The sequence below is a fragment of the Pygoscelis adeliae genome, unplaced genomic scaffold (assembly GCF_000699105.1).
Source record: "Pygoscelis adeliae isolate BGI_AS28 unplaced genomic scaffold, ASM69910v1 Scaffold53, whole genome shotgun sequence".
NCBI lineage: Eukaryota > Metazoa > Chordata > Aves > Sphenisciformes > Spheniscidae > Pygoscelis > Pygoscelis adeliae.
This window is the reverse complement of record NW_008824468.1, coordinates 1,350,146-1,377,531: the sequence shown is the minus strand read 5'-3', so window position 1 is coordinate 1,377,531 and position 27,386 is coordinate 1,350,146. Positions and strand designations below refer to the sequence as shown.

The 27,386-nt window shown below is 40.9% G+C and overlaps 1 protein-coding gene across 1 annotated transcript in view; it reads left to right on the top strand.

Annotated features, from left to right (window-relative positions):
- The window catches only part of PHEX (phosphate regulating endopeptidase homolog, X-linked), a 109,037-nt gene extending 90,704 nt beyond the window's left edge, over nt 1-18,333 (top strand). Inside the window, exons 16-22 of the mRNA XM_009321134.1 lie at nt 3,489-3,543; nt 6,773-6,840; nt 8,933-9,063; nt 12,103-12,168; nt 12,288-12,392; nt 14,164-14,240; nt 17,940-18,333. Of these exons, the coding sequence (XP_009319409.1) occupies nt 3,489-3,543; nt 6,773-6,840; nt 8,933-9,063; nt 12,103-12,168; nt 12,288-12,392; nt 14,164-14,240; nt 17,940-18,042 (605 nt within the window). The 3' untranslated portion in view covers nt 18,043-18,333. The remainder of the gene's footprint in view (nt 1-3,488; nt 3,544-6,772; nt 6,841-8,932; nt 9,064-12,102; nt 12,169-12,287; nt 12,393-14,163; nt 14,241-17,939) is intronic.
- Nucleotides 18,334-27,386: the final 9,053 nt, after the last annotated feature.

The window sequence follows — 27,386 nt, the reverse complement described above, 5'->3', positions numbered from 1 at the left end:
TTGAACTGCTGGGCTTAAAGGGCTGTGATCAGAACTGCTGGGCTCTAAAGTGTTGTGATCAGTGGCACAAAGTCCATCTGGAGGACGATCTAGCCTGGCTGTCCCACCTTGTCACCTGTAAGATGCATGGATGTAGGGTATCAGTGCTGTTCTGTGACAGCTTGAACTCGGCTGCTCACAGATCTCCAGTGCTCTTGTGGCATGTGACACCAGTGCCTATCTCTGATGCTGCAGTCCTATGACATTGCTCCAAAAGTAGGTAGGTTGGAAGAAGGTAGGCAAGGCAGATTCTGCAAGTCCAGGTCCTACATATGGCAGACAGGTTTGTGTGGAGTCTGTAATAAGACAACACAGTTTTCTTTCCGTGTGCTGTTGGTGAGTAATGACCTTGAGTGTAGGCTAGCAATAAAGTGTACGGAGTGAAAGGCTTTCAGTCTGTATCCCTCTTCTGGGGCGGTGTAGAGGGAGAAAGCGTGAAAAGATACAATACGGGCTAAATTTATGGTGAAATGTTAGCTTAAAGTACCTTCCCAGTGCCTGTATCCATTTCTTAAGATGTGAAATTCTCTGAAGTCTGGCTGACTTACTCCTCCAGATCAGTACTTTCCTTGCTTGAACTCCAGTGGCATGTAAATAATCTCATTAGTATTTATTGCTTCTACAGCCTACTATGAGCTCTCTGAGTTTTGTCATTAATTCTTTTAGGTACAGTATGCCAAGCAAGAAACAGACTTCACTAGGGAATTGCCTAAATTGAGGGATTCAAAACAGCACGAAGTAAGAAACTGTTGGGTGATCTATCTCCTGTTATAATTTCAAGGAGATTCTAGGTCTAGGATGTTGTTATCCTTGTTCCCTCCAAGGGTAATCTGGTTGATTATCCTCTGCCTGAGAGAGACATTTCATACAGAGGCATGCCCTGTGTTGCCAACTCCTTATCTGTTCCTTGTAGTGTTGCAATAGTGGACAAGCACCCTCCCTCATTTAGTGCTACTAATCTCTGGAGAGCAAGGCACCTTTGCTTTACCAGCTGCCCAAGAATCACTGTCAAAACTAGTGTTTGTTGTTTTTTTTTTTTAAAAGAAAAAAAAATCCTATTGTGGGTAATACATTCCAGTTCCCTGAGTTTTTCTTAAATGTGTATTACATTCTAGTGGCTTCTGACTCTGCTTTGGCCTGAAAATACTTCCTAGGCTTCCTTTAGTGCAATCAAACTACAAAGGTGTTTCACACAGCTGCCCAGAAGCGGAAACCGCTCCTTCAACATGCTCTATGCTCAGGCACGTCTTACCTAAAATGGATCCTGACTTTGAGTAAAATAATTATCAACCTGTTGTATGGATTCGGGATTGGAGCTTCTTCCCATTCATTCACATGACTTGTTCAGTGAAAACTTTATCTCGTGGCTTAACTCATATCTGATGGTGTTTCAGCAATGTCCTATGAAGACACCTTTAGGTTATACTTCTCAGATGGATGAGCCTGAGTGAAGGTTTGCACCTAGTTTACTGTAAATAATGTATATTACCTCTACGTGGCACACAGACAAGTGCAAATTCACTACAGAAGTCTATACCTGGATGAAATAATTGCAGCTCCTTACAGGATCTTGATAGCGTCTTCATGTGGTGACAGGCACACAGGATCGTGTGATCCCTAAACATGAACTGTGGGGTGACTGTGCTGCCTTGGTTCATACCATCTTCAGTATGGGCTCATTTGTTCATTTTGGCCACAGTTCCTCTCATCTGGTGTTGAGGGGAGAGGATCATTCAGGGTTAGCGAACCTTAATGATTCCTTCATTAAATGGACTCTTTGGCACGTCCAAAAACCTTTCCTGATGTTCAGTATTTGGAAGGAACCAGGCAATGTAGTTCAGTCTAGATTTCCAGCTCTTAACACCAGCTCTTAACTTAGTGTACTAACAAGCAATTTTCATCAGGTTGCATGAGTGTACCGTTGCTGTGAGATGTTTAAAAGCATACATAGTAAATGCCCTTCTGTGTGTGCTGGGTGGCAAAGAGAGTTAGATCAGGAAAACTTTGTCCTTGACATTGGTACAATTGTGTTTTTTAGCACTGGAAAAGCAAATGATAACATGCTTGAAACAACAAAACAGCATCTGGAGAAGCAAGAGAAAAAAAACACTCAGAAAATAAGTTTGAAAAACACACTTTTTGTAAGCTAATTGCAAATAGGTAATCCAGGCAGCCAGGGAGGAGCAGCAGAAAAAAGCAGATGGGCAGGCCAGGAGGACGTGCCACTTGCCACATCATTTGACATGAATTACACTCAGCATATTATCTTTAAAGACTTTGTAAGGAAAGAACAAAAATCTTGCCTTACAATTTATCTCAGATACAAAGAAACCCATGTCCTATTTATCAACAAAAACCCGAATAGGGTCAGAATCAAGTGAATGTGGTTTTTGTTTTGATCTGAGTGACCAGATCTTTCTTGAAGAGAGACCCATAAACTGAAGCAGAGGTTCCTAGGAAAGCAAGCAAATCACCTGAGGAAACTGGTTCCTCATTCACGAAGTGATGTCCGTGTGAGGCAACCTTCAAAGTAGGTGTATGCCCATGCTTTATAGATGGGAATTCCTGCCATGAGACATTAAATTCCACATTTGGGCCTGGAAGGACTGCACTTTTCACCAGCATTTGAAAAATTCGACCATAGGTGTCTGTTTTATTTAGCAGTTCTTTGGGCTGTTAAATTGTTACCATGTTCAGCTCCACTGTCTTCAGAATCGTGTCACTGAAATGTCATCCAGGAGTTGGAAATAGACCTGTGACTTTGAATTTGAGGAACAATTTTGGTTCCTATGTGCAACATCAGTAGATCATCACTCACTAGAGTGTCTCCAGTGACAGGTTTTTGGCGACTAGTTAGTTTACCAGAAGCAGCCAGGTAATTCCCATAGCTAGACTGACTCTACAGCCTTAATAGTCTACAGCTTTCCTTTACTGAAGTGCCTAAGTGTGTTCATTTACCTTTGATTTTCACAGACTATATAGAATTAGGCTTACATTTTATCACTTCCATATGTCTCTTGCTGCACTGAAGCCTCACTAAGCTAACAGTTTCACAGTTCTTGCATTTTTCCTATATATTCTCTGTTGATCTGTCAACATCTGAGGGCATTCCGATAGTTTTCTTCTTTTTCACAGGAAACACTAGGTGTTTAATCACAAGAACACATGCACTTACACACACACAGACATGTGTGCAGCCACAGAAGAAGAAAAAGTTCTTGCGGTGCAGCATGTTGTTGCCATTGTGGTCCTGAAGGAGGGAGGATCTCTGCTTCTTCTCAAAGATCCTCTCTACTGCATTCTGAAACTACCACCTGAGGGAAAGGTCCTCTAGCAAAACCTTCTGAAACTAAACAAAAAAAGTCATAAAATCCAAACCCTTGGGCCTTGTGACTGTTATTCAGCTGTATTGAACTAGGGACCTAACAGTTATTTTTTTGCTATTGCAGGATTCCCAGCAGGAGAATTGCAAAAGCCTTTCTTTTGGGGAACAGAGTATCCTAGGTAAGTACTGCACCAGGGCACCTCTTACACCTGAAAATGAGGAATAACAGGGAAAGGTATTGGAAATACATATAGATGGAGAAGAGGGCATGGAGAAGAAGGCTACGCTTCTGAAGACGACCAACAGGTAGTGCACAGGAATACTGCGTTGTCCTTCTGTGGGGAAAGCTTGGCCCTTGGGTTGTGTGTTCTTCCCTGCTGCATCCTGCTTTTACTATTGTAAAACCAGACTTTGAAAACTGCTGCTTTGTGCGGTAACTTTTCTTACCCTTGGGAGATGTATGTGCTGCTGTTGTCTTAAGCTGATGACTGATTTCTCACAGGAATTGCTAATTAAGTGCACCTGAGTGGCAGTGTTTCAATACTATAGCATGCAGATGCAGCAGTGTGCACACGGCAGGTATTAAAAGGAATTGTAAATCAGGTAACTAACACTTCCGGAACAGAAGCGAATACCCCGAGAAGCCATTTATTATCAGTTTATTGTTCACTTTCTGCTAAAATCTAAAATTAACAGTGGGCCTTCGCCTGTGCCTGTTGAGGTGCACGAGAATATCTCCATGTGCATAAGTGATTGCCTGAGCAGGCCCCTGTGTTACTGTAGCTGAGGAAGAGTAATTATAGGTCACATATATTTAATTTTGAAAAATCACTGCTTTTGTGCAGTTCAATAACTTTCTATTTTAGGGCAGGGTAAGACCGTGTAAAGTTTCTGACAGCAGTGTCTGAAAGTTATTTTGCAGTTATATAAAGCCAGTTACTGGTGAAACATATCCTTAATAAATCTTTGTTAAAAAAATTTGAACTTTTAAAACACTTTGGGTTTGCCATCTTCCAATCTGGATGTGACCTTGTAAACAGGAAATTTGGCAATACATGTAAAGAGGCACATTCAATTTAGGAACAAATGAATTTGCATTCAAAGAGAATTCTTATGAGCTAGGTGACTTTCTAAGTGGTAATTGGGGACAGAAGAAAGTCCTTTCTTGTTAAGATGAACTTATTTTCTGCTGTGGTTATTGTAGACCTGTTTCCGGCTTTGCTTTCTGAAGAGATTTCTCTGTACCTTGACCTTCTGCCATAGTGATAAAATTGTGGTTCTTTCAAAGAATTATACTTTGCTCATTTCTCTTCTTTAAAGGTTACCTTAGCTTAAATTGGTTTTGCTTGAGTACGTATCAAAATGAAATTTAGTAAACAAATGTAGCTGGTTTATATCAGACAACAGATTGCTTTTGTCCTTGAAATATTCTGGATCTGTTTTCTGTCCGCTTAAAAGAAACAGTACATTGCACTGGAACAGAAAAATCATCAAAAAGTCATCAGCACTTGCTGGAAAACTGATTTAGCAAATATTTAACATTTAGTGGCGTTTTAGTGTCCAGTTCCAGCATAACCACTATAAAACAGCTGCACCTCTTTGCATAAGGGGAAACTAAGTTATCACTTTACATCTCAGTACGTGAAATAAAATGCCATTCAAATGCCATCATTCATAGTTACGAGTCTTCAGTGCCAGATATATTGAAACAGAGACTTCAAATTACCTGAGTTGGTAGCTTCTTTACAGTCCTCTGAGCCTCCCCAGTCCCAGAAAGTTCCCCTCTAATATGGTACCTGTTGAGCTGCACCTAATCCCCTCCATCTCTGTCCAGCTGTGCCCAAGAAGTGAAGAGCATGAACAGAGCTGGGAGCATTTCTGACAAAAACGTTGTTGAGCTGGACAAAATGCTGAAGGGGGTTCACAGAAGCAAAGGCCAAAATTCACCCCAAACTTCACCCCACCTTTTGGAGCTGGGGAAAACCCTAGGAGTGCCCAGACAGCAGCCTATTCTTTGTCCCTGCCACTCGTGGTGACCGAGAACCTTGAGGAAAAACAAGATGTATTTAGGGCTTATTGGTTCTTCTTGATGTCTTTACATGTTTTGTGCCATTCTTTTTATACTTCTCCAGCTGCAAAAGATCCTGTATAACCACTTTACTTCAGATGTGGAAAACAAGTCTAATATAGTACATTTAGTATGGATAATTATCACTGTGTGCTACACAAGATCACAAATTTGTCACATAAAAGGATGATATTTCCATTGCTGAAATGTATAATTTTAACCAGCATTTTTTAGTGAAGGTTTGCAATAGTATTTGGGGCGGGGAGGGGGGGGGAACCAGTAGGGAAGATTTTATCACATGCAAATTACCTTTCAGGAAAGAAAAAAACAAAGTGAAGAATTATCATGGGAGCAGGGGGAATTAAATCATATAATAGTTTTTGGGCATGACTGAGATGAGCAATTAGTGCGCTATGGATCATTAGGTCCAGTAATAACATGTTACTTCAAAACTCTCTGCCTTTCTCCTATTTCAATACAATGTGTTAGAAATACTATAAGCTACTTTGAAGTGTGGCATCTCAATAACTGAAATAATTAAAATCACAAAGAACGAAAAATGAAAGATGCATTTAGTACATCACTCCCCCCCCCCTCAATATCCACTGCATTTGATATAAAAAAGCTGTGAACCTTTCCCGCTTTCATCCCTATTTCTCCCAGATGCATGTTTATTTGGATATAACAAGGAAAATATAATTAATTGTCAATCAGGAATACAAAATATTTCTGTCTCTTCTGGTTCTCTGGTGCATTAGAGCTGACTGTAGATCATGTCTTATTCCTGTGCAGGTGCAAGGAAATTGTATGACCTCTCTTTTTAAAATGGAAGGGAGATCTGTTTAATGCTTTACAAACTGGCGTCAGTCATTTGCAAGTCTGTCTGTTGCATGTCAGTGAGGAATGATTGGAGCTGGCATTACGGAAGCCCATTTCAGCCTTTCATCTATTCTTTTTTCATGATGCTGCTAAAAGAATAATTTCACCTATAACTTTGTCCTGTTCTCGGTTAGAATATACACAATGCAGGCAGCTGAACGAGACATTTTGGAGCTCATATGATGCTAATAAGAGATTTGGTTAGAAGAGTGAACCATCAGAATGCTTTTAAAAGTTTTATATTAAAGGTTATTTTTAAACAAGTAAGAGTTTAACATTAAGGCTTTCAACAACTTTAAGTCAAAATTGTGCAGGTATGATTTTTAGTCCCATTCCCTACCCCACCACCGGTTTAAATAAATAGTGATCTTCCCTGAGGTAGAAATCTGTTTGATTCTTCTGTCCTTTGATGCTCATGAGTGTAGACACTTTCTGAGGAAACTGCTTTCTTTATGTTACAGGTCATTAAGCTACGGTGCCATAGGAGTAATCGTTGGCCATGAGTTTACTCATGGATTTGATAGCAATGGTGAGTATTTGTCTATATGTTGATAACTTTCTTTTTTAACAGAGTTGACAGATTAGAAAGCTGATTTTTATATGCTTTAGCTTTTTTATTGTTTTGTTATTTAACAATGCTGACTTGCATGAAAAAATTATGAAGTTGTATTTTTTATTTCTTTACATACAATCATCTTGCTTGTCTGAACCAGATTTTGTTTGGTAAGGAATACCACAAGCTTGGCACTTTCTGTCTATTTTGAATGGAAACTAAATCAACAACAGGTTCAGAAAATCCTCGTTGGGGGAAGTAGGAAAGCCAAAGGGATAACTTCTGATTGATAAAAACGACTTCCAAGAAAACTTTTCATTTCAGTTTTGACTTTTTTCAAAAGACAATTACATACAAATATTAAAATACAACACTGGAACAAATGTGGAACAGAAAACATATTGCAAAATATTAAAAAAAAAAATTAAAAAAAAGAGCGAGAAAGAAGAAATGGTCTGAAAATGTCAAACTAACTGTCCTGAAAAACTGGGTGGAGTGGGGCATTACCACCATCTGATTTGGGCTATCTCAGTAAAGTGCTTTTTAAAATTGGGCTCCTGAGAGAGAGAGGGGGAGAGAGAGAGAAACACAAACCTCATACTCCGGGGAGCAATTCTGAGTGCCTGACTGACATCCTGCTCTGACTCACTGTCTAGAGAAACCTCTTTCCATTGAAAATATAGGGAGTTTAAGGAAAAGCAGACTTCTAGCTCACTGCCTAACTAAAGTTAGGTTGCTTATGTTGCGATACTTTGAATACCTTTTAAAAAATAAAAGGAAAACCTTTTACACTGCTCCACAACATTTTGCGTAAGCAAACATTTCTGAATGGAGAAATGTTTCTTCGTAAGCTCCCATCTGCCCCACCACTTCCATATCATACAGGTTATGGTGTAGCAAGTACATCCATGTATTTGAGTGGATAGTTTGATTTGATAAACTTGGCTTCTGGAACCGACCTTCATTTGAGCATAGCATGGTTAAGAGACTCCGCTACAGAGGATATTACAGCACTTGAGTACCGGCTGATTTTTTCCATCTTGCAGTGTGATGTGGAGGGCCTGGACTTAGTTTTCAGTGCTGACCCAATGTTCCTAAAAGTCTGGCAATCGGGTCTTATATAGTCTTTTGTTGCAGAAAGGTAGAGACAAGACATGTTAGGACTTTTTTTGAGAGCAGGTATAGCTGGCCATGTGGATGCAACCTTGCTCTGTGATTTGATTCTTCGTTACGACTGCAGGAAAGAGAGGTAGGGAGCAGCCAGTAAACAGGATACCAAGTACTGAAGATGTTTTCTTTCATCTTTTTATTTCTTTATTTTTTCCCTGTGTGTTGTCTTGTTCAAGATGACAAATTCCCTAGAGATGTATTTATTTCTATATTTGGAAGGTAAGAGCCTGGGCAAGAGATAGTGGTCTGCTTAGGGAAGCAAATCTTAGGTTCTTCTCTGACTGGCTGGAGACATGATAGAGATTAGATACTCTCCTACAGATGAGATGGAGCAGGGACCTGAGACTGAATCTTCCACGAGCCATTGTTGTACCTATCAGCCTGGGGAATGGGGTGTATGTATCCTCCTTGCTTCCTTGAATAGGGCTCAAATGTTCTGGTTTTGCTCCAAGGCAAAAAATGGAAACTTCAGAAGTTTCCATGAAATGGATTTTTTTTTTTTTTCTGGTCAAGCGTATAATTAATTAATAATAAATTAGTTATAATCAGGTTTACAGAATCAAAGACACATGGGCTGAGGATGAAAAATACTCACAATTATACTTACAAGAAAGCTCATATGCCTCTTATATTACGTAATTATAAAATGTACTATAGCACTCATTAGTCATTACTATTTTTTTCTGAAAATGGAAATTATGACAATAAATAAAATGCCAGTTTTTCACCACTGACTTGAGTGGGCTCAAGATTTTGCTCACTGATCTTATCCATTTTGTACACACACTTGCATGAGAACGTTCACCTCTCGTTTCTGTGCAGGTGATAGATTCCAAAACTGGAAAAGTATGGGGTTTTTTCCTACAAAACCATTAATTTTCTTTCTTTCTTTTTTTAGGTCGGAAATATGACAAAAATGGAAATTTAGACCCTTGGTGGACAACTGACTCCGAAGAAAAATTTAAAGAGAAAACAAAATGCATGATTAATCAATACAGCAATTACTACTGGAAGAGAGCTGGCTTACATGTATGTAAAACACCAGTGATTGAAAGCAGCAGTGCCTTAGGAGTTTTGGGGTTTTTTTTAAGTTATCTTTTTATAAATCCCAACATATTGGGATATTAGGCTACCAACTTCATTTCTCACTACAAATCATTTTTTGAAGTGAATAATTGTGCTAAAAATTGTCTGTCAGATTTGATTAGTCCAGTCAAATACTACTACCCACACCCTGCTGACAGGGTTAAACCACTTCTCCTCATCACATCGTATTGGAATCGGAGGAAGAGGATGAAGCCACTCAGCAGGGCCTGTCTAATTACTGTGAACATGTTAAATGCCTTCTGAAGATGAGTTCCATAATAAAACTGAGCAGCCACTCTTCTTAAAAAGAAGAATATAATAGCATGTTTTATAGATTCCTTTAGCAATTCCACCTGTTATTTATTACAGCTATAAAATGGATGCACAAACCCTACTTTATTTCACATTCAACCCTTGCTATTTCTTCCACGTGTGCATGCAGACCCAATTTGTATCTTAAATGAAGGGAGTATGATAGCAGTAGCTCATAGAAAAGGACTGATAAAGAAAATGCAAGGGAATGGTTTCTGTTTCACTGTCTGTCAGAGTTATGGGCTTTCCTGAAAATGTGTACATTATGTAAGTGTCCGAAATGAAGGATAAATAGGAAAAATCCCAGACCTTCCGAAATCAATAGCTAAAATTCCAGTAATGTTGGCTGGGTTATGATTTTAATCTTAATTTTCAGGATAAATCATATACCCCATCCGCTACTCAATTGTACCACCTCTACTTACATTTTAGAATCAGAAATACAATTACGTGTTTGCCTTTTAAGAATAGAGAGGCCACATTGAATGCTTAGCAATAATTTTAACACTTTCCCCGGGCTGTTTGTATTAGTCTTAGAGATAACAAGGCCATATTGTAGTCCAGTCTGAAATCCAACAACTCGGACTTGAAGTACTTCATATAAGTTAATTTACAAATAAAAATTCTCAGGCTCATTCCTGAATATCTGTAAGACAAAAACTATCAATACAAAAATGCCACTTAAAGAAGGTCATTAAAACCTTTCCCGAGGATGTGACTGAGCCCTTCCCATGCTCCTGCCATTGGCTTGGCCATCCCCTTTACCTTCTACAGTGTCTCTTGAGATGGGGTAGATCTGAATTTCCCTCCAGTATAACTATTGCCTTTGAAGTCCGGGGATGGGCTTACTAGAGAGATCCTGTTGCCCACAGTCTTGTCATCTGTAAGGTTTTTTCCTCCTATTTCCGTGGGATAACATAAAGCACTTTTTAGATGATAGAAGAAGACTCTTGATATTTTCTGCCATATTTTATAGCTTTTGCATGAAGAGCTATGCATGCAAAGAGCTTTTTTTTGCCTGTCATTTACATCAATGTCTGTACATTCTGCAGGGTTTTTACCCCTGTACGAATATTTTACATGGATCAAGAAACCTATTTACTCTTCTTCTTTCTCATTCAGTTCACAATGAAAATATCTCCAGAAAAGAAGCATAATGAAAGAAAAAGTGGATATAGAAATAGCTTCAGAGAGCAGTAATCACATAACGTCATCTGATCAAATAAAGAGCTTATCACAGTCCTTGAGCCCTGTCACGAACAGGCTGCACAGAGTAGTCTCAGATACCTGACCCAGAGCTGCCTGAGATCGGCAGAAAGACTTCTTCCACTTATTAAAATGACCTATAGCCCAAGTGCCACTGCTAGGTTACTCTCAACTTACGACCTAAATCAGTCTACTCCACAAGCCCATTGCAAGAAAAATGTATGAGTAGGTAGACCAGAAAAAAAGCCAGCTGATGTGTGTGCATGTTCCCTGGAGTCCCAGCATCTTTTCTCCTCAAAACCTCTCTCCTACTTCCACCTCCAGCCTCCTGAGGGGAGGGAGGGCTGGCAGGAAAGGGGTGCACTTTTCTCTACTGCTCCCTTTTCTCCTTCTTTACACCCTTGGGTGTAACATTGGACCCAGGGCATCAAGCAAGATACCTTGGGTCTAATCTGGGTGCTCATCTGCACTGAGTGGTGGGGCTGTGCTCATGTACCTGGGAATCCCCTAGATCCTTTTACCTCTTCTCCCCCATTGTCCCCTCTTTAGCATCCTGAAACTAAGGTGGGTCCTGACGCCAACCCCCCTATACTCATCCCTGTGGCATGGGAGAGCCTATCGTCAGAGGATTTGCAGGACGGCATTGACCTTCAGAGCTCTGCTCAAAACTATGCTCAATTGGTTATCACCTTGCTCATTTGAGGCACAGTAGAGAGTAAAACTGCTTAGTTACAAATACGGTTTGGTAACACTAAGACCCTAGTAGGCTGGGTGATCAGAGATAATGCTGCACTTGCAGAAATGAGGGTTAATTCATAATGATACTGCACTTGGTAATACCAGGAGACTGGCTTTTTGAGAAAGTTTAGATAACACTGCTTCTCGCAATATATTCTTGTTGCTATTGCTTTTGCTCTTCGAATCGATACTGGGGAAAAGCAACGTGAATCTCCTTTGCAGATATTTTTAGAGCACTGAATACACTATCAATTTCAATTCTGTCTCTGACAGTTACTTTTAATTATGCTGTTTTATGTTATGACTTAAAAGTTATTTTAGCATCCCAGTAGCATATAAAGAGTTATGTAGAGAAACAAATATAACCTTTTAGATAAAAGTTTAGGAAAGGGGCTACTGGATCTCACATGTAACCGGAGAGAAACAGTCTTCAGGGAAAAATTATTGATGCTCAGATCAAAGATCAGGGACTGGATTCTTGAGTGCATTTTATCTACTACATTTTGTGCTACAGAGATCTAGGACCAGAGCCAGGATAACTCATCACAGAGTGTTGTTTACTGACAGTTTTCACATTGAAACCCAGTTTTCTTAACCAGAGATATGATGGTTGAAATTGGCTGAGGTCATTCTTGCCTTGTTTTATTTTTTTCCCCATTTCTTGAAGTTGATCAAGAAGGAAGTTCAGAAATGGGTCAAATGACTGATGTTCTTTCATTCTGCCAGGTGAAAGGCAAGAGGACGTTGGCAGAAAACATTGCGGATAATGGAGGTTTGCGAGAGGCTTTCAGGGTAAGTAGATGAAAAATATCTGAAACAGTATTATTTAAAAAAAAAAAGAAAAAAAAAAAAGAAAAAGCTGTGGTTAGGCTCCATGTCGCGAAAGGCACTTAGTATCTCTTTCTTATCAGGCATACAGGAGATGGATTACAGAAAAGAGGGGAGGAGAAGAGGAGCCTTTACTGCCAGGCCTTGAGTTCACACACAACCAGCTTTTCTTTCTGAGTTATGCCCATGTGAGTAATACAAATGTGTTTCAAGTCCCCACCTATTAACCTGTACTATGTACAGTGCAGAGATGAGACTGCTTTGTTTCAACAGTCTACACCAGCCAAACCCAGACTTTTAAGGGTATAAGCAGAGAATTCTTCTCCCAGGACTATTATTTTTTTTCTCTTTCTTTGACGTCATCTATCTGTCCATGGTTCCAGAACTGCTGAAATTATTCTTGGTTTTGCAATGTTGTCATGGCAGCTTTCTTTCCGCTTGCTGCTTACCTCCGCTGTAAGGCTTTTCTTGCACATATTGACTCCTTAACCTCTTTCCATTTTAGCTTCCCAGTTTTCTGGTGCTTGCCATATGCAGCAGTTTCTGACTGCTTCCACCACAGACTCCTGTTGCAAATGTACCATCACCATTCGTTACTGAGCATGTAGTTCAAGGAAACTAAGCAGCAGTGAAGAAAATCTTAGTTTAATTTTTCCCATCTTTGTTTGCTGTACACTAAATATGTTGTAGTAAAACTTTGATAGGGGATGTGAGTTTTTTATGAAAACATGTAGAACAAGGGAGAGAATCAGAAATTATTTATTTGGTTAAGAGAGTTGGGACGAACTCCCTATACAAGGAGTAAAAGTTAGGCTATAAATCTTTGCCCACCAGCTGAAAGAATGAATCATTTAAAACAGAAGAAACAGAACCCAATGCAACCAACCCTGGCTGAAAATAATTTCTCTGCCAAGAGTCAGTGTAACAGTGTATGGGTCTATGGCCACTTAAGTTTGACAATATTGGCCAATGAAAAGACTCCACTTTGGTCATTTATGCTGAGTTGAGTTTCACACTATGTCAGCTTTTCTCCAGGAAAACTTTGAAGCCATGGGGAAGATCTGGGGGTCTTACAGGACCGCTGCAGGAATCGGACGTCCGGTGGACCCTCTGAGGGGAGGCATATGCACAGTGAGAGCAGCGTATGCCAGCTACCCTTGAGCTCAGCTTGTTTCCACAGGGCTTAAGACACTCAACAGACTCATTGAAACTGCCAGGGCTGTCTTCAGCCAGACAAACTTGCACTGAAGTTCATATATCCTATAGGCAGTCTGGCTTAAAGGATTTTGTCGATAGGAAACATTCAACACGGGCTTAGGTAAGGTAGGGGCTGCTTAAATGAGATTTTTCATGCAATGGGCACAGCATAAGAGGGATTATTTAGTTGTGCAAATATTCTCTCTACCCTGTTTTGTGGTCAGTTACAATTGGGTCAAGTATTGTGTTAGGGATAGTGAATTGGGGACCACTGATGGAAACTTGAAAAATGTGTAATTTCAGAAGAAACTGACATTCCAACATGGAACAAATGTGTCAGGAAATATAGCTGCAATTCTAGGGATGATAAGCAATCATTACATGTACCTTCTATACACATTACATAGCTTTGAGACCAAGAAGTATGTTTGGTAATTATTAAGGTGTGAGATGCCACAGCACAAGCTGAAAAGCAAGCTACAATTAGAGAGAACCTCAAAAAAAAGAACTAGTAAAGTGGCTATGATTAGATGATTAGAGTGGGTGGAGACTGGATCCATTAAGGGATTTGAAAAACAAGAGAATATACCAACAGAAAACTGCAAGTTAGCAAAGGTGAAACAAAATAGGAGTTTGTGGTGTCTTTCCATTTTGTGCGTTCTGTAAGAAACAGGCATCTTAAGAACAGTGACATTACATTCTACTTTACTTCCAAAGTCACCCCAGATAACGTGTCTGTTTCTGCTTTTTGTCTTTTATTAGGTAAGATGCAACTCCTTTAGACCAGAATCTGCGAGAGAGCAAATATATATTGGAGCTCACAGCCCTCCTCAGTTCAGGTAGTGCAAATAATGTATTTACTCAGTATACATACAGAATCAATCACTGCAGCACACAAGTGCAGAAATTTAGCATGTTAAGAGGGGTTTAAGAGCAAACACAAAATTGGATTTTGCTCTTGGCTTAGATTGAAATTGAACTGTTTTTATTAGCTTATCTTTCACTATTACAAATGCTTTTCTGTAAAAATGAGGGGGCTTGCATGTGCCTTCAAAAGCAGTTGAACCAGACGACACCTTGATCCCTGTGATGTTCTATAATCATGGCCTGAGTATCAAAAATGTCTATTCTATCACCTTTTTTTTCTATGCAATTCTACTTTAGAAAACAATTAATATTAGCAGGGTCCTTGATTTAATCTGCCTGAGTTCATTAAAAGCTTTAAAGTGAGTACCTTGAATTATATCGATAAAGCAAAGCAAAGCATGCCCTGTAAGTTCAGTTCAAGATTGAACTCAGTTGCACTTCAAGAGACACTTTGCTTGAAGGAGCTGTGGTAGTCCAGCCATAACGGTGTGTCTGTGTCCTTGCCCAAAGAGCCTCCCACAGGCTCTCCTAACCACAGACACTCCAGAACCTCAAGAAGGAAACGCTGGAAAAGGAGGAAGGTTTAAAGACTTCATAAGAATTAGGAAGCCAGAGTTTATTTCTCAGCTTCTCCACAGAGTTTGTGTGACCAAGAGCAAGTTTCTTCTGTTGGGATTCACGTCAGTCGTATTTACTTAACTAAGAATTATGTGTTTGTCCTCAGTCAAGTGCTACATTACATCTGTATTTGGGGGAAGGATGTTAACTCCACAAGCTGATTCATAATGGAGGTGTCTCCAATACACGGGATTAGTTGCCTTCTGGAGATTCCTACCGCTTTCTGTTGACTAAAGAGGGAGCTGGGATCCTGCCTTCTCCAATGCTAAATTTAGGTGATATGAGCCCCCTTTGTCTCAGTTCTCTCTTGGTAAAGTAAAAATAGCAACACTGCTTTCACAGGGGAGTTGTGAGGTTGCTTCATAGGTACTCTGACATATTCCCTCGACACAGCCATGCCAAAGCTGAAGATATAAACACGGCATGCATAACACACCTTAGGCTACTTAGAACCAGAATGGGTTAAGAAATAATGGAACTGCAAACATGATGACACAAATTTAATATAAGCTAGCATTGCAGATGTGTATGCTTGGTCTTGGTAGACTTCTATACTCTGCATTGAAACCTGCACTGCTGTATCTTTGCAACACCTGTTACACCAGCTAGCTAGGGTAAAACTGATGCAGTATGCAAATCTGCACGCCTTTTAACAATTGAAAATACATCATGACAATGAGGACAGGAGTATCAGGCTGATCTTCAGCTTACAGAGCAATTTTTTTTTTTTTTTTAATCCTACCCTTGTTAAGATTTTGGTAAAATAACCATCTCTTGCCTTTTAAAGTCCTCAGATTTATTTACCTATACGTATATTTATATATTCTGAATCATTACATAGCTACATTCCCATGAGATGTTGCAAATCACAAAATATACAGAGAAGCCTGGGGATAGAGCATTCATGAGGAAAAATCATGAAGGAATCAGACTATGAAAGAAAATTCCAGAAAAGATTAGATGAATTTGGGGTCTAGAAAATACAGACAAAACTTTTTCTTAGTTTTTATGTGAGATACTCAGAATAGGCTTCTGTTTCAGACCTGAAGAGAAACTGCGGTGCTTGTCTCTTCTTGCAAATCATATCAACTGGGCTAACAAAATATATTATCTATTTCCCCCAACTTTGCTTCGTTCGCGTCCCAAGACCATTATGAGTATAACAGCAGTACAGCTAGTTTCAACATTGGCAGCTCTTGCTCTCCAAAAAGCCCAAACAGCCCTTTTTTAAGTAATTAGAAAAAAGTAACTATAAAAGATGATAGAAATGAGCAACACATATCCTGAGCATAGGTGTGTGCATCTGAGCTAGTCACTCCAGGTTCTCTTCACAGTCAAAAAAGAATAGGCGTTTTGAAAGTGTGTGTGTGTGTATATAGATATACGTATATATAAAATCCTTCTGTAAGTAATAAATTTGGATTACTTAGACTCTGCAGGTACATCCTTCTATTCACTGCTGAGGGAGCCCAGGGTGACCCATTCAGGGGAAGGTGACTCTGCTGTAGTTCAACGGGATGAAATCCAGACAGCCCACTCTGATTCTACAGTTAATGCGTGGCAATATCAAACCATGGATATGGTTTTTTTTATGTCAAAAGTCACGTGCATGGACACATAAAGATCTTTTGGTGGCTAGATTCTGGTTCTAGTTATTGGCAGATTTTCAGTATTAGCCTGTGTCTTTGCTATTTTTGAATGCCGGTTTCAGAGTGAAATCCCTGGCATGTCAGGCAGATCTCCCACCAACTTCAGCAGCAGTTCTGCATGACCAGCTCTTGCTGTTCCAGTCCCTGAATATGTATTTGCAATGTTTTTACAGTAAAGCTGTATATCTTATTTGAAGCCTAACATAATTTTGTAATTCTTCCTACAAAGCTGACCTTTAGACATTTTTGCACCATCTGACTGCAAATTTTCTTACCCACAGAAAGTCTAACCAATGTAATAAGAATGTTTTCTACCATGCTGAGCTATGCTGAGAAGCTGATTGTCTGCAGTGGAGAAAAATGCCTTCCCACTGCATAACAAAGAGGGTGGAAAGGCATACAATTAATATCTCAGTAGATACTTTTCTGCTTTGTCTCAGGATGCTGTTTACTTTAATACCATTGCAAATTTCAGGTAAGTAAATTCCAAGATGCTTAAAAGCATAGGAAAAATCAGCAAACAACAAAATCCCAATCTAGCAATGGTAAAATGATAATTTCTGACAGCACGAAATAATACAGACAGGAAAGCGGGAGCCAAGGATGACTGCATACAAAGAGCGAGCTCTTCCCCTATGTCTGCAAGTGCCAGTCTGGGATGCAGACACATTGTCTAGCTTGTGCGAGGCAGGGATGTGCTGCTCTTAGAGTATCACACCATCTGTGGTGGAAGCAAGAGAGCTTGGGAGCTGGTCAGGGCAGAAGCCTCAGAAAATGTATTTCCAAGCTATCAGAGGAGTTGAGATGCTCACAGGTGTGAGGCTGAGCTGGCCAGTTAGAGAGGGTCTGCCTGACCCCCCCCGCCCCCACCTCCAGCTTCAGGCTGCAAAGTCCCAGGGACAAGTCATGCGGGCATGTGTGTGTGTGTGTGTGTGTGTACCTGGGTGGGCAGAGGGTGTTGTTACAAGAATCTGGCTGGCATGAGCCAAATCAAATCACTTCCAGCACAGCCACGTGCCTATGCACTCCTGCCTGCTGGGCTGCAGTAGTTTGGCAGCTGCTGGAAGAAGAATTCCACTGTTGCAGGGCTATCGCTGATCCACCTTTGCTGCCAAGGGTCAGATTAGAAAATTGTTCTAAATGACATAGTATCCACAAAATGCAATTGGTTTTGGTTGAGTTTCTAGCAATGTAAGATGCTTCTCAAAGCACCAAATGAAACAAGGTTGTCTTCACGTTAACTTTAAATGGGAGTGCTTCTCCTGAACTTTTTTTGGTTTTATTTGTGGAAAAATGACATGGGAAGCCTGAAAATTCAACCTGAAGTAAACACACCGAAACACTTATAGGCCTGTAGTGTTTAACAGCAGACAATATGCACGTCGATCACTTTTCTCTTTGCAGAGTTATCGGTGCCATGAGCAACTTTGAAGAGTTCCGTAAAGCTTTCAATTGCCCAACAAACACGACGATGAACCGAGGGGCAGAATCCTGCCGGCTGTGGTAGACGTCCCTTCCAGGTCTTCTGTCAAGAGGGGTCTGCAATGTGAACTGCTGCATCTGAGCTCGAGCCCACTGCTAGAGTTTCAGAATAACGTTCTGCAATCTGGAGAGGCGTTACTTCAAATGCATCTTCCTTATCCACGCTGATAACCTGCATGGATCTAATCACTCTCTATCCAGAGCCTAGAATCTTTTGAAATAGAAGCAGAAGATGGGTTTTCTTTAATAATAATAGTAATAATAATAAAGGAACTGCTTTTATCCTTAAAGCTACTCCTATTCATCTGCAGTTGCATTGCTGTTGATGGATAACTGCCATTATCAATTCAAATTCCTGATTTATATTTGAGCAAGAGGTAAATGCTAAAATCCAGTTTTAATCTATCGCTCTGCAGGGGTGCTATGCAGACTGCTCCCACACAAAATTTATTCTTTCTGGATGAAGAAATTCATGAGACCAGCTATAAAGCCAGCTCTGATCTGTTGTTTGATACAGCATTTTCATAACTTAAACTGTCACTGCCCAGCATGCCATAAATGATGTTGCATGATGTAAAGACACAAGACTTTATATAAATTTGGTTTAATATGTCAGATTAGTGCCTCAGGTTTTGGAACAGTTTCAAGCTGAGAAAGCACCTCACAGTTTCCATCTGCTAGGACTAAACAGAAAGGATACTTGTCAGATCCTGGCCTTTTCTAATTTTAGAATAGCTTATGATAAAAATCAATGTATGATGAAAATCAGAGGCTTGCAGAGGGTATTCCCAGCACCATGATACTCAGAAATATTACAACGCTTACTCCTGTTTACAGTGTGAGCAGTTTTTTTCCCAAGGGGTGATTTTTACCTTGTGCTGAAGGTAGCTTCTACATCTATTTTTAAGCCAGAAATACTGTACCAATTTTAATTTAGGGATTTCTTAGTGTCTGGGTCTTACAGAGGAATGTATGCAGTATACATGTTTGTCCTCATGATCTGGACAGGGCAGGGTGACTTGTGATTTTAAGAAAAGAAGAATATGTAACTGAAAAACAGAGTACCAGCAGCATTTGACTTGTCTGGATAAGAAGAGCAATTCAGGAGAGGAGGACTTTTAAACACAGTATACACGCAGGCCAGTTGATTTTTTAATTTGATTTCTAACAATATTCATAAAACCCCATATTTTATTGCAGCAGAAAAACTTTAACACATAACTGTTACTAAGGGAGGGAAAAAACAAAACAGCCCTGTCTTCCCCAACAGAAAGATACATATTTAGCTGGTATTTATTTATACCTTGTGCATTAATTCATTTTTACATGGTGGAATTATTCCAAATAGAGGGAGAGTTTCTTTAGACTGATTTAATCACTGCAAATCTATATGTCTCTCTGTGTGTATACCTTCATATATATATACAAAAATATATAAATTATTCTATTTGCTTAAGTTTTATTTTATCAGTATAGAAATGTTAGTAAGATAAACTTTTTTTACAAGGATTGGTCAAATATTTTCCAGCAGTCAAGGTGGAGGAAGGTTCAACTGAAGCTAAGTTTTTACAAAGGGGGTTAGTTTCATATGTTTCTTTATGAAGAAGGGTGACATCATGGAAACATAATTTATGGAAGGAGACAGGCCCTCAAGCTACCTGCCAGAGAGAGGGAAGCTGAGACTCCTGAACTCAAGGCACTGTTGCCACTTCTTAGAAACAAAATATTACGTTTGGGGACAAGGGCTTTGTTTTTTTTCAGTTTTTCCCTGAAAAAGTCAAAGTTTTCTTAAGAGGAAAAGCATTTTTGCTTCCTTCAAGCCAGTTCTTGTTCCAGTTCCATGGATTACAGTTTGTCATTTGAATTGCCACTACTAAATATTTTTCTTGGAGGTATTTTTCATGTAGCCTGTTTAGATGGCAGTATTTTTATAGAGACTTTTCTCAAACAAGCAGGTATGGATCTTGAGCAAAGTGATACTGTTTACTTACTAATGGGAAAGTTCCTTAGCAAACTGAGTACTGTACTGAATTCATTCCTGTGCTCGTATGAGCACTGACATGACTTGATGTTGGCTGCTTTGGATCAACAACACAAAGTTCAGGGGTGACACCCTGGCCCCATTAAAGGTAGTACCAATACGGTCGTTGTCCTCAGAAAAGTCAGGACAGCAACTCAAACACTTATCTAAACTTTCTAAATTACTGGACTATGCAAAGCTAGTTTCACAACAGTCAGCTCTGAGTTTTCTAATTTTATCTCTCAGGTCAGAGATGCATTTGCAAGAGTTCCTCTCTCATGGCTATTTTCCAGTGGGACAGATTTTGTCATTTTGTGGTTTATGGGGTTGTTCCTCCGTACTGGATAGCGTTTTCTTCTAAAACGCCTTATGTTCACTGCCTTAAATGTCGCTCTTGCTGCTCCTTGCTAGGCTCAGGTCTTTCATGTTTAATACCAAGGATTTTTGAATTGTGGTATGCATGTTCCCAGCAGCACAGGAACCACTGTAAAACTGTCATCCTTGCTAGGGTGAGCACCTATCCCCTACAGCAGGCAGCGGGCTGGGTCCTGGGCTGGGGGGATAGTGGGGAGCTGGAGGGTTTGGAGGCAATGCACCAGGATGGAGGAAGAGGGGGCATGGCCAAATTTTACACCCTGATTTTAGCAGTTGAGAGGGGGCCTACACACTGCCAGGAAGGACAGAAGTCCTTGCTCCTGACCGGCACATTCATCGGTAGTATCCAAATTTGGGGAATCCTTGCTGTTGATGCAGGTTTTCAGTACCTTGGGCTTAGGTCTTGCATATGCCCACATAAGGATCCTGGCTTGCCTTACCTGCCTGCTTTTTACCTCAAACCAAACAGCTGATGATGCAATTTACAGTTCACTTTGGAGTCAGCTATTTAGGTATCAGCTGGAAAGCAAAACAGAAGGTAATTAAACGCATTCTTAACGCTCAGTCACCACAGACAGCTAAAGCATAGTGATGGTTTGTGAGGACTCTTCCTGTTGCCTCTGTTTTATCAGACTCTCTGGCCCTGCTTTGCTTTCACGTTGTGCCTCCTGGGTCTGCGCTAGCAATCCTTGCTGTGTTGCTGTCAGGCTCACTTTTTACATCTATGCAAAAGATCCTTTATCATATATATTCTTCTCCCAGAGCTTTTAAATTGGTATTTTTTTTAATTGCCAGTAATTATGTCAACACTCTTTTTCCTTTAAGCATATTGTGAAATATTTCTTCCTTTTGGCTTGGTAATCTACTTTTCCAGTGATCAGGAGGGGAAGGATCACCTATGAACAAAACATTTTTACCTTTGTAAATTTGAAGAGATATTTTTCTACTGTGTAGACGTAGAGAAACAACCCCTACTCCTGTCCCACATCCCCTTCTTTGGGTCCTGAAAATATGTAAACCTTTTTCTCCCCTGTGTTCTCTCCTCTTACCTCTCTCTTCTCTCCTCTCTCCCAACCCTGAAAATGCTACAACAACCTTATACACTGTAAGTATTTCTGCTGATAGCATTGTGAAGGAGTTAGCTTGACACACAAGTAGCTTTCTGAAAAGGCGGCTGTGCTATTCACCTGTGTAAACTGTTTAGGTATATAAATGATGTCCAAGCTGGGTCTTGATGCTGAAGGACCAAAAAACCCAGCTGCGTTATAAAGCTCTGCCTCGTGCCCTGTGCAGGGGGACTGCAGCTTTCTTTAGGTAGGAACGCTATCATGACAATAAATGTTTGAATTATTTATAAAATAATCAGGTGGGTTTCTGTATAACTTTTCACTGAGTATTATTCAACAACTTACATGCTTAGAAGTATATCTCACAGCAATGTTTTATAGATATGTATATATATATAGAGATATCTGTCTCCAAAGAAATATTAAAAACCTGATGACTCAAGAGGAAGAACTGTAGTGAGTGAAAAGGTCTTTTGTGTTTATGTCTTTTTAATCTAGATTTTTATTTTGCTAGTCATTGTACTTTTTAATTTTTCTTCTTGCATAATACGTTGATCGACTGTTTTGAAGACAATTGTGCCAGCCAATAAAAGCCAAAGTGATGAAGAATTTTCCTATGTTGCAGCATGGCAAAAGCTGCTTGGCCTGTCACTGTCGAACTCTACAATGTTACTTCTGTAATATATCATCTTCATAAAATGTAATAAAGGGCACAATGACATGACCCCAGGTTCTCAAGGCTACTGTTACTGCTTGACAGCCTAAGAAGGACCTCCTCTCCGAGAGTCATCTAGCCATCTTCAGCCAGAGTTTATTAAGCTCCATTTGCCTCCACTAATCTGCTGGAGGCAATTAAAATGAACATAGGACGAACTACTGTGGATGATGGCTGGAGGCTGCAGAAATTGCAGAAGGGCAGGTGGCAGAGCTATCCTAACCAGAAGCCACCAGAGGATAAGAAGGTGTGGGAGAAAATCCAGCTGCCTGTCAGCCCCACCCTTCTCCTCTTGCCCCAGTCTGTTCCTGTCTCGACCCACCATTTGTAGCCTCACCTGCTTTTCAAATGCTTTTAAGCATTTTCCAGAAGTGTTTTTAATAGGATAACCCTAGCGCCATGCCCAAGTTTGAACTGCAGCTCAGCGATGTCTCTTCCCAGCTAGCACAAAGAAGTGGTTTTGCTGCCTTCCCACTCTGGGGTGTGACTGCAGGTAGCTTCGCGTGCTGCTGTTCCTCACCGTGTACTTCGTGAGCCTGACCGAGCATTTGTTCAAGGGGTGTTCAGGCACAGAGACCGTGCCAAGGCCTTACACGTTACCAACTTGGCTCTTCTGGGCTAAATGCCCTATTTCTTGGGCTCTGAGCAGTTTCCTGATACTGCTTGGCTTCCCATAAGCAGTGGTGCTGGCACGCCTCAAGGTACCACGAAGCCAGTGAACAGTGAGGAGCAATTGTTACCTGATGGGGACAATGGCTTGAAGCTGGCCTTGCCACAAATTTTGAATGGTGTTCTGTGGCGACACAGCCTCTCAAGGCCCACAGTTTTGTGCAGGCAACTCTCTACATAGCTTTTGGGTTTGGGGAGGGAGGGAGACTTTGCCTCCCTGCATCAGTTCTGTCACCTGCTTTACAGCGCAGCCTTACCAACATTTCTACGGGCAAAAGCAAAGGTTTGCGTGGAGGAAGATGAACGAACAAAGCAAAGGTTGGGGTTGGAGCATGAAACCAGCCTCAGCATGAGGAAAATGTTTTGCTCATGGGGTTTGCTGAGCTTGCCCGCATCTTGGAAAGATGCTTTAACAATGGCTATAGATCGCCCGGTGGAATTCAGGGTTTATCTGCTACAGCAAGAGCCCGCTTCACTAATCAGACAAGTTAATCCCATTTAAAATGTAATATATATTAAAACCAGAAAAGAAATAAAAGATTCCTGAGGGATTCTCCAACACAGCATTATGTTTTATTAAATATAGCATCAAAGTTGGAAGCTACTGAGAATCAAGATAATGTGTTACACTAATTTGTGATCAAAGAAAGAGAGATAATGATATAACTTTAATTAACCATAAGCACCACAGCTGAAAGAGCTTTACGTATGAGGTTAGACACATACACAGATGCATACATTAACTCTGGGTGTGAACTTAAATGCAGATTTTTAAAAATGTCTCTAAAAATTTTATCATATCTATATGTACTGTTTGAACTGGTGAAGAAGTGACCTGTTTAACAAAGCTTGGGGAAAGGCTTCAAAAGGGATTTTAAATCTTTTTCTACCACAAAGTTTATTTAACATACCAGCACTGCTTTGAACAATGACAGTGCTGGTTGTTTTACACGGGCAATACATGCTCCCCTTCTGAAATGTGAGTAGCAGAGATTTCAGTACAGGAATCTGAAAAAATAAGATGTTGCAACCTCTTACTTCAACACTAGGAAAGTATTTGGGTGAAACCCAGAAAAAAAATAATTATCTTCTCAAATACAACAATCAGGGAAACATGAATATATGTCATGATATGCAATTAAAAAAAATGCCAAGCTGGGCCAGGGGAATGGTTCACAAACTTGCTAGATCATTTCTGCTGGGAGAAAAACCTGAGCACAGGAGACCCGTCTGCCTTTGTAACTCATTGGGGAGTGTGTGGGTGTTACAGCTAAGTCCCTTGTGGGCATCCCAGCACCATGCCTGCTCAGAGCTGACCCCATCGGCCAGAGGGCTGGAGGGGCTACCTGCGTTTTCTAGGGTGTCCAGAGCCCCCAAGAAGGCTGTGTCTGCAATTCTGCCACTGACTTCTAGTTTTATGCGTCTTTTTTGTTCTTCTTCCCCAAGCACACATAACAGTCATATGAATCAACCAATCTCCGTACCGTGGCATTTTAAAGGAAAAAAATGGTGCCATTATAGGTCCATGCTGCAAAACAATGTGGCACCACTGCATCTTAAAAACACCCACATATTTTGTGGAATAGGGCTGCTCTTAATCAGACACTTAACGCATATGTTTTCATGTCATTCTGCTAGAACAGGGCTTCAGTGGTTTGCACTGGAGAGATGAGAGCAACATACGGAGTGACCTCTGAATAGGATGATAAAAAGAAATTAGAAACTCTTTTCTTTAGTGTTATAAATCATTAAAAGATTTTACAAAGCATTAGTACAAATACTGCTATAAAAGATAATATATATGTATGGGCATAGCACAGGAAGTCTGTAAGCCTGCGCTATGTAAGTGTATATAAAAATGTCAGAAATATGAGTTATTTAAAAAAAAATAGAGTCTTGGGGTAAAACTCTGACCTCACTGACTTCATTGGGTGATTAACATCTGTGGGGCCAGCATTTTACCCCATCTGGATAGCGGCACATAAACTTCACTGATTTAAAACTATTTGGGACACACATTTTCTTCTAGCCAGAAAAAAATCTTTAGCCTTTGGGATTTTCAAAAGCTGCCCTGTCCTCAGTCATTTGCATAGGACTGACTCTATTTACTCTTATCTGGCAGGTATTGCATTTTCACCTTTTTAAACACTTTAAGAGTTACTTTTATCACTGTTTCAGAATTGCAAAGTAGTTTTTTCAACTTGACTTTCCCACATAAGGCTCTATTAACCATTAAAGTAAACATGGTATGTCCTATCGAACTAAGTGTAGGCTTATTTATGCCACTGAGGTGATTTTTGCCTCCGTGATGTGACAGATAAGTTTCGTGTTACTGGAGTGACAGGGAAACCCGGCAGTGCCCGTGGCAGTGACAGCGCTGCCCGGGTGCCGGGTGGCCGGGGAAGGAGGTGTGTAGTCCACCACAGGCAGGAAAAGCCGCTCAGCAAGAAGGCAGGGAGTGCTTCCCTGTGCACCTTGCACTACATCCAAGACATTTAAATGGTACCACCTAGCAAAATAAAGACATCTATTGTCCCGACCAAGAAATTAAAGTAAGTTTCTTGTGAAAATCAGAAAAGTGGGAAAACTCGAGCCGTCATACTGAGTGAGGCCAGTAATAAAAGCACCCGCATCTTGCTTGGGCATGCTCCAGCAGTGTTACAGCCATGGGCATCTGCAGAACCGCCTCTGCCTGCAGGTGTGTCTTTCCCTTCGTTTTGAGACAACGCAAAAGGCTGGATGGGCTGAGTGAGGAACAAAACCCCCCACCACGGCGAGAACAGTGCAGAAGAAAGGCTCGGTAAGAAACAGGGCACCCCCTGTGCTGCCCGGACAGGAGTCACCAGCAGCTCCAGCACAAGTTCCCGCTTCAGCAGCAGGTGCAATGCACCTCTTCACAGAGGCAGGTTTAAACCCATTTGGTTAAACCTCCTTCTTCCTTAGGGAAGCCTGCCTGTGAAAAAAACAAATGAAATGAGGAGGAGGAAGGGGCTTGGCCCAGAGAGATCTGTCTTAGCAGTTGGGCGCACCTTGGTTCACACAAGCACTCGTGCAAGGACTGGTGCAAGCATAGGTGTGCCACCTAACCAGTTGCCAGGGTTCATGTGTTTCTCCTCCCTCCCCGCCATTTCACAGCCAGGGGCCAGGCCCCTGCTGGCCTTTCATCACCATCAGCTCGCCTGCAGCAGTGACAGCTACCCTGCTGGAGCCGGGCCCTGCAAACAGGGAAGGGGTGTGCGGTGTGCATATATGTAATGTGCATATGTGCACCATGCATATGTGCAGTGCAAATGTGCAGCGTGCATACGTGCAGTGTGCAGCGTGTGTGTGTGCAGTGCAGCGTGCATGCGTAGTGCACATGTGCAGTGTGCTCTGCCTCCAGCCTACCCACCAGCTTCTCCTCATCTCCTCTCCCTCCTGCAGTTAGGCAAAACAAGGCCAAGCAGGAGTGGGAAGGAAGCAGCGTGGCCCCTTCCAAGCCACCCCAGCCGGGCTAATCCACTAGAAGGCACAGCTTGCAGCAGCGGCACGTAGCAACATTACCTGGTCCCAGCCTGAGACAGTGGAAAGGTGTCAGGTCATTTTAGAGACAATATAGGAGCATTTCTCCTCCTAGCCTGGGTTGAAGTAAAATGTCATGGTCTGACTTCAGCTTGATAATTATTATTTTAGCTCTTCACTATGTGATAGAAGGGCAAAATATGGAGCCTTTCTTTAGTGAACACTTTCATTATTTCAGCTGGGTTTTCCTTTGTTTTGCAGTCAGTTCAGAAACAGCCGGCAGTTCAGACCTGCTAGCACAGTACTCCTTGCAAGAACAACATGTGTTGAGGCAATCACTGTGTCTGTATTCAGCGTGCTTATTCGGCTTTGTTTTAATAAATCCAGTAATAGGCTTTCAGAGGCAATGAAGGGAAAAGAATAATTTGAAAACAAAGCTGTTGAAAAGAATACAATGCACATGCAGTAGAGAAGAGTGTGATTTTGGAGGTCTGTGCAGCTGTTTTATTTCTTTAGAGGATTTTAATCAACCTGATTACACAGGGAAGCAAAAGGATTTTTAAAAGTGTGGTGATAATCAGCCAGAAGAGAAAACAAAGGGTTGTTTTCCCTCTCCCATATCCCTCAGTTTTATTTTCTCCCTTTCATGTGATTTTACAAATAAAAGTGCCATATTAGCTCATTTTAATTAAAAAACTACCCATGCCGGGTTTTTGCTAGAAAAGCAATTTCAGTCTTTGCCCACTATATCATTTAATCAAAGATATCCTAAATGCTTTCAAGATTGCCATGGCTGCACCAATCCGATTGCCATCAGTGTAATGGCTTTTCCAGTGGATTGGAAAAAACCCTGTAATTGGACATGAGCCCATCCTTTCAAGTGGGATTAGCAGCTCTGCTGCAGTCTTCCCCTAAATTTCAGGGTCTGATATTCTTGTCTTGCTCCTTGTGTACTTACTGTCACTGCTGCAAAGCAACTCTCCAGTGCCATCTTCTGAGTTGGGCTATACAGGCACAGCAAA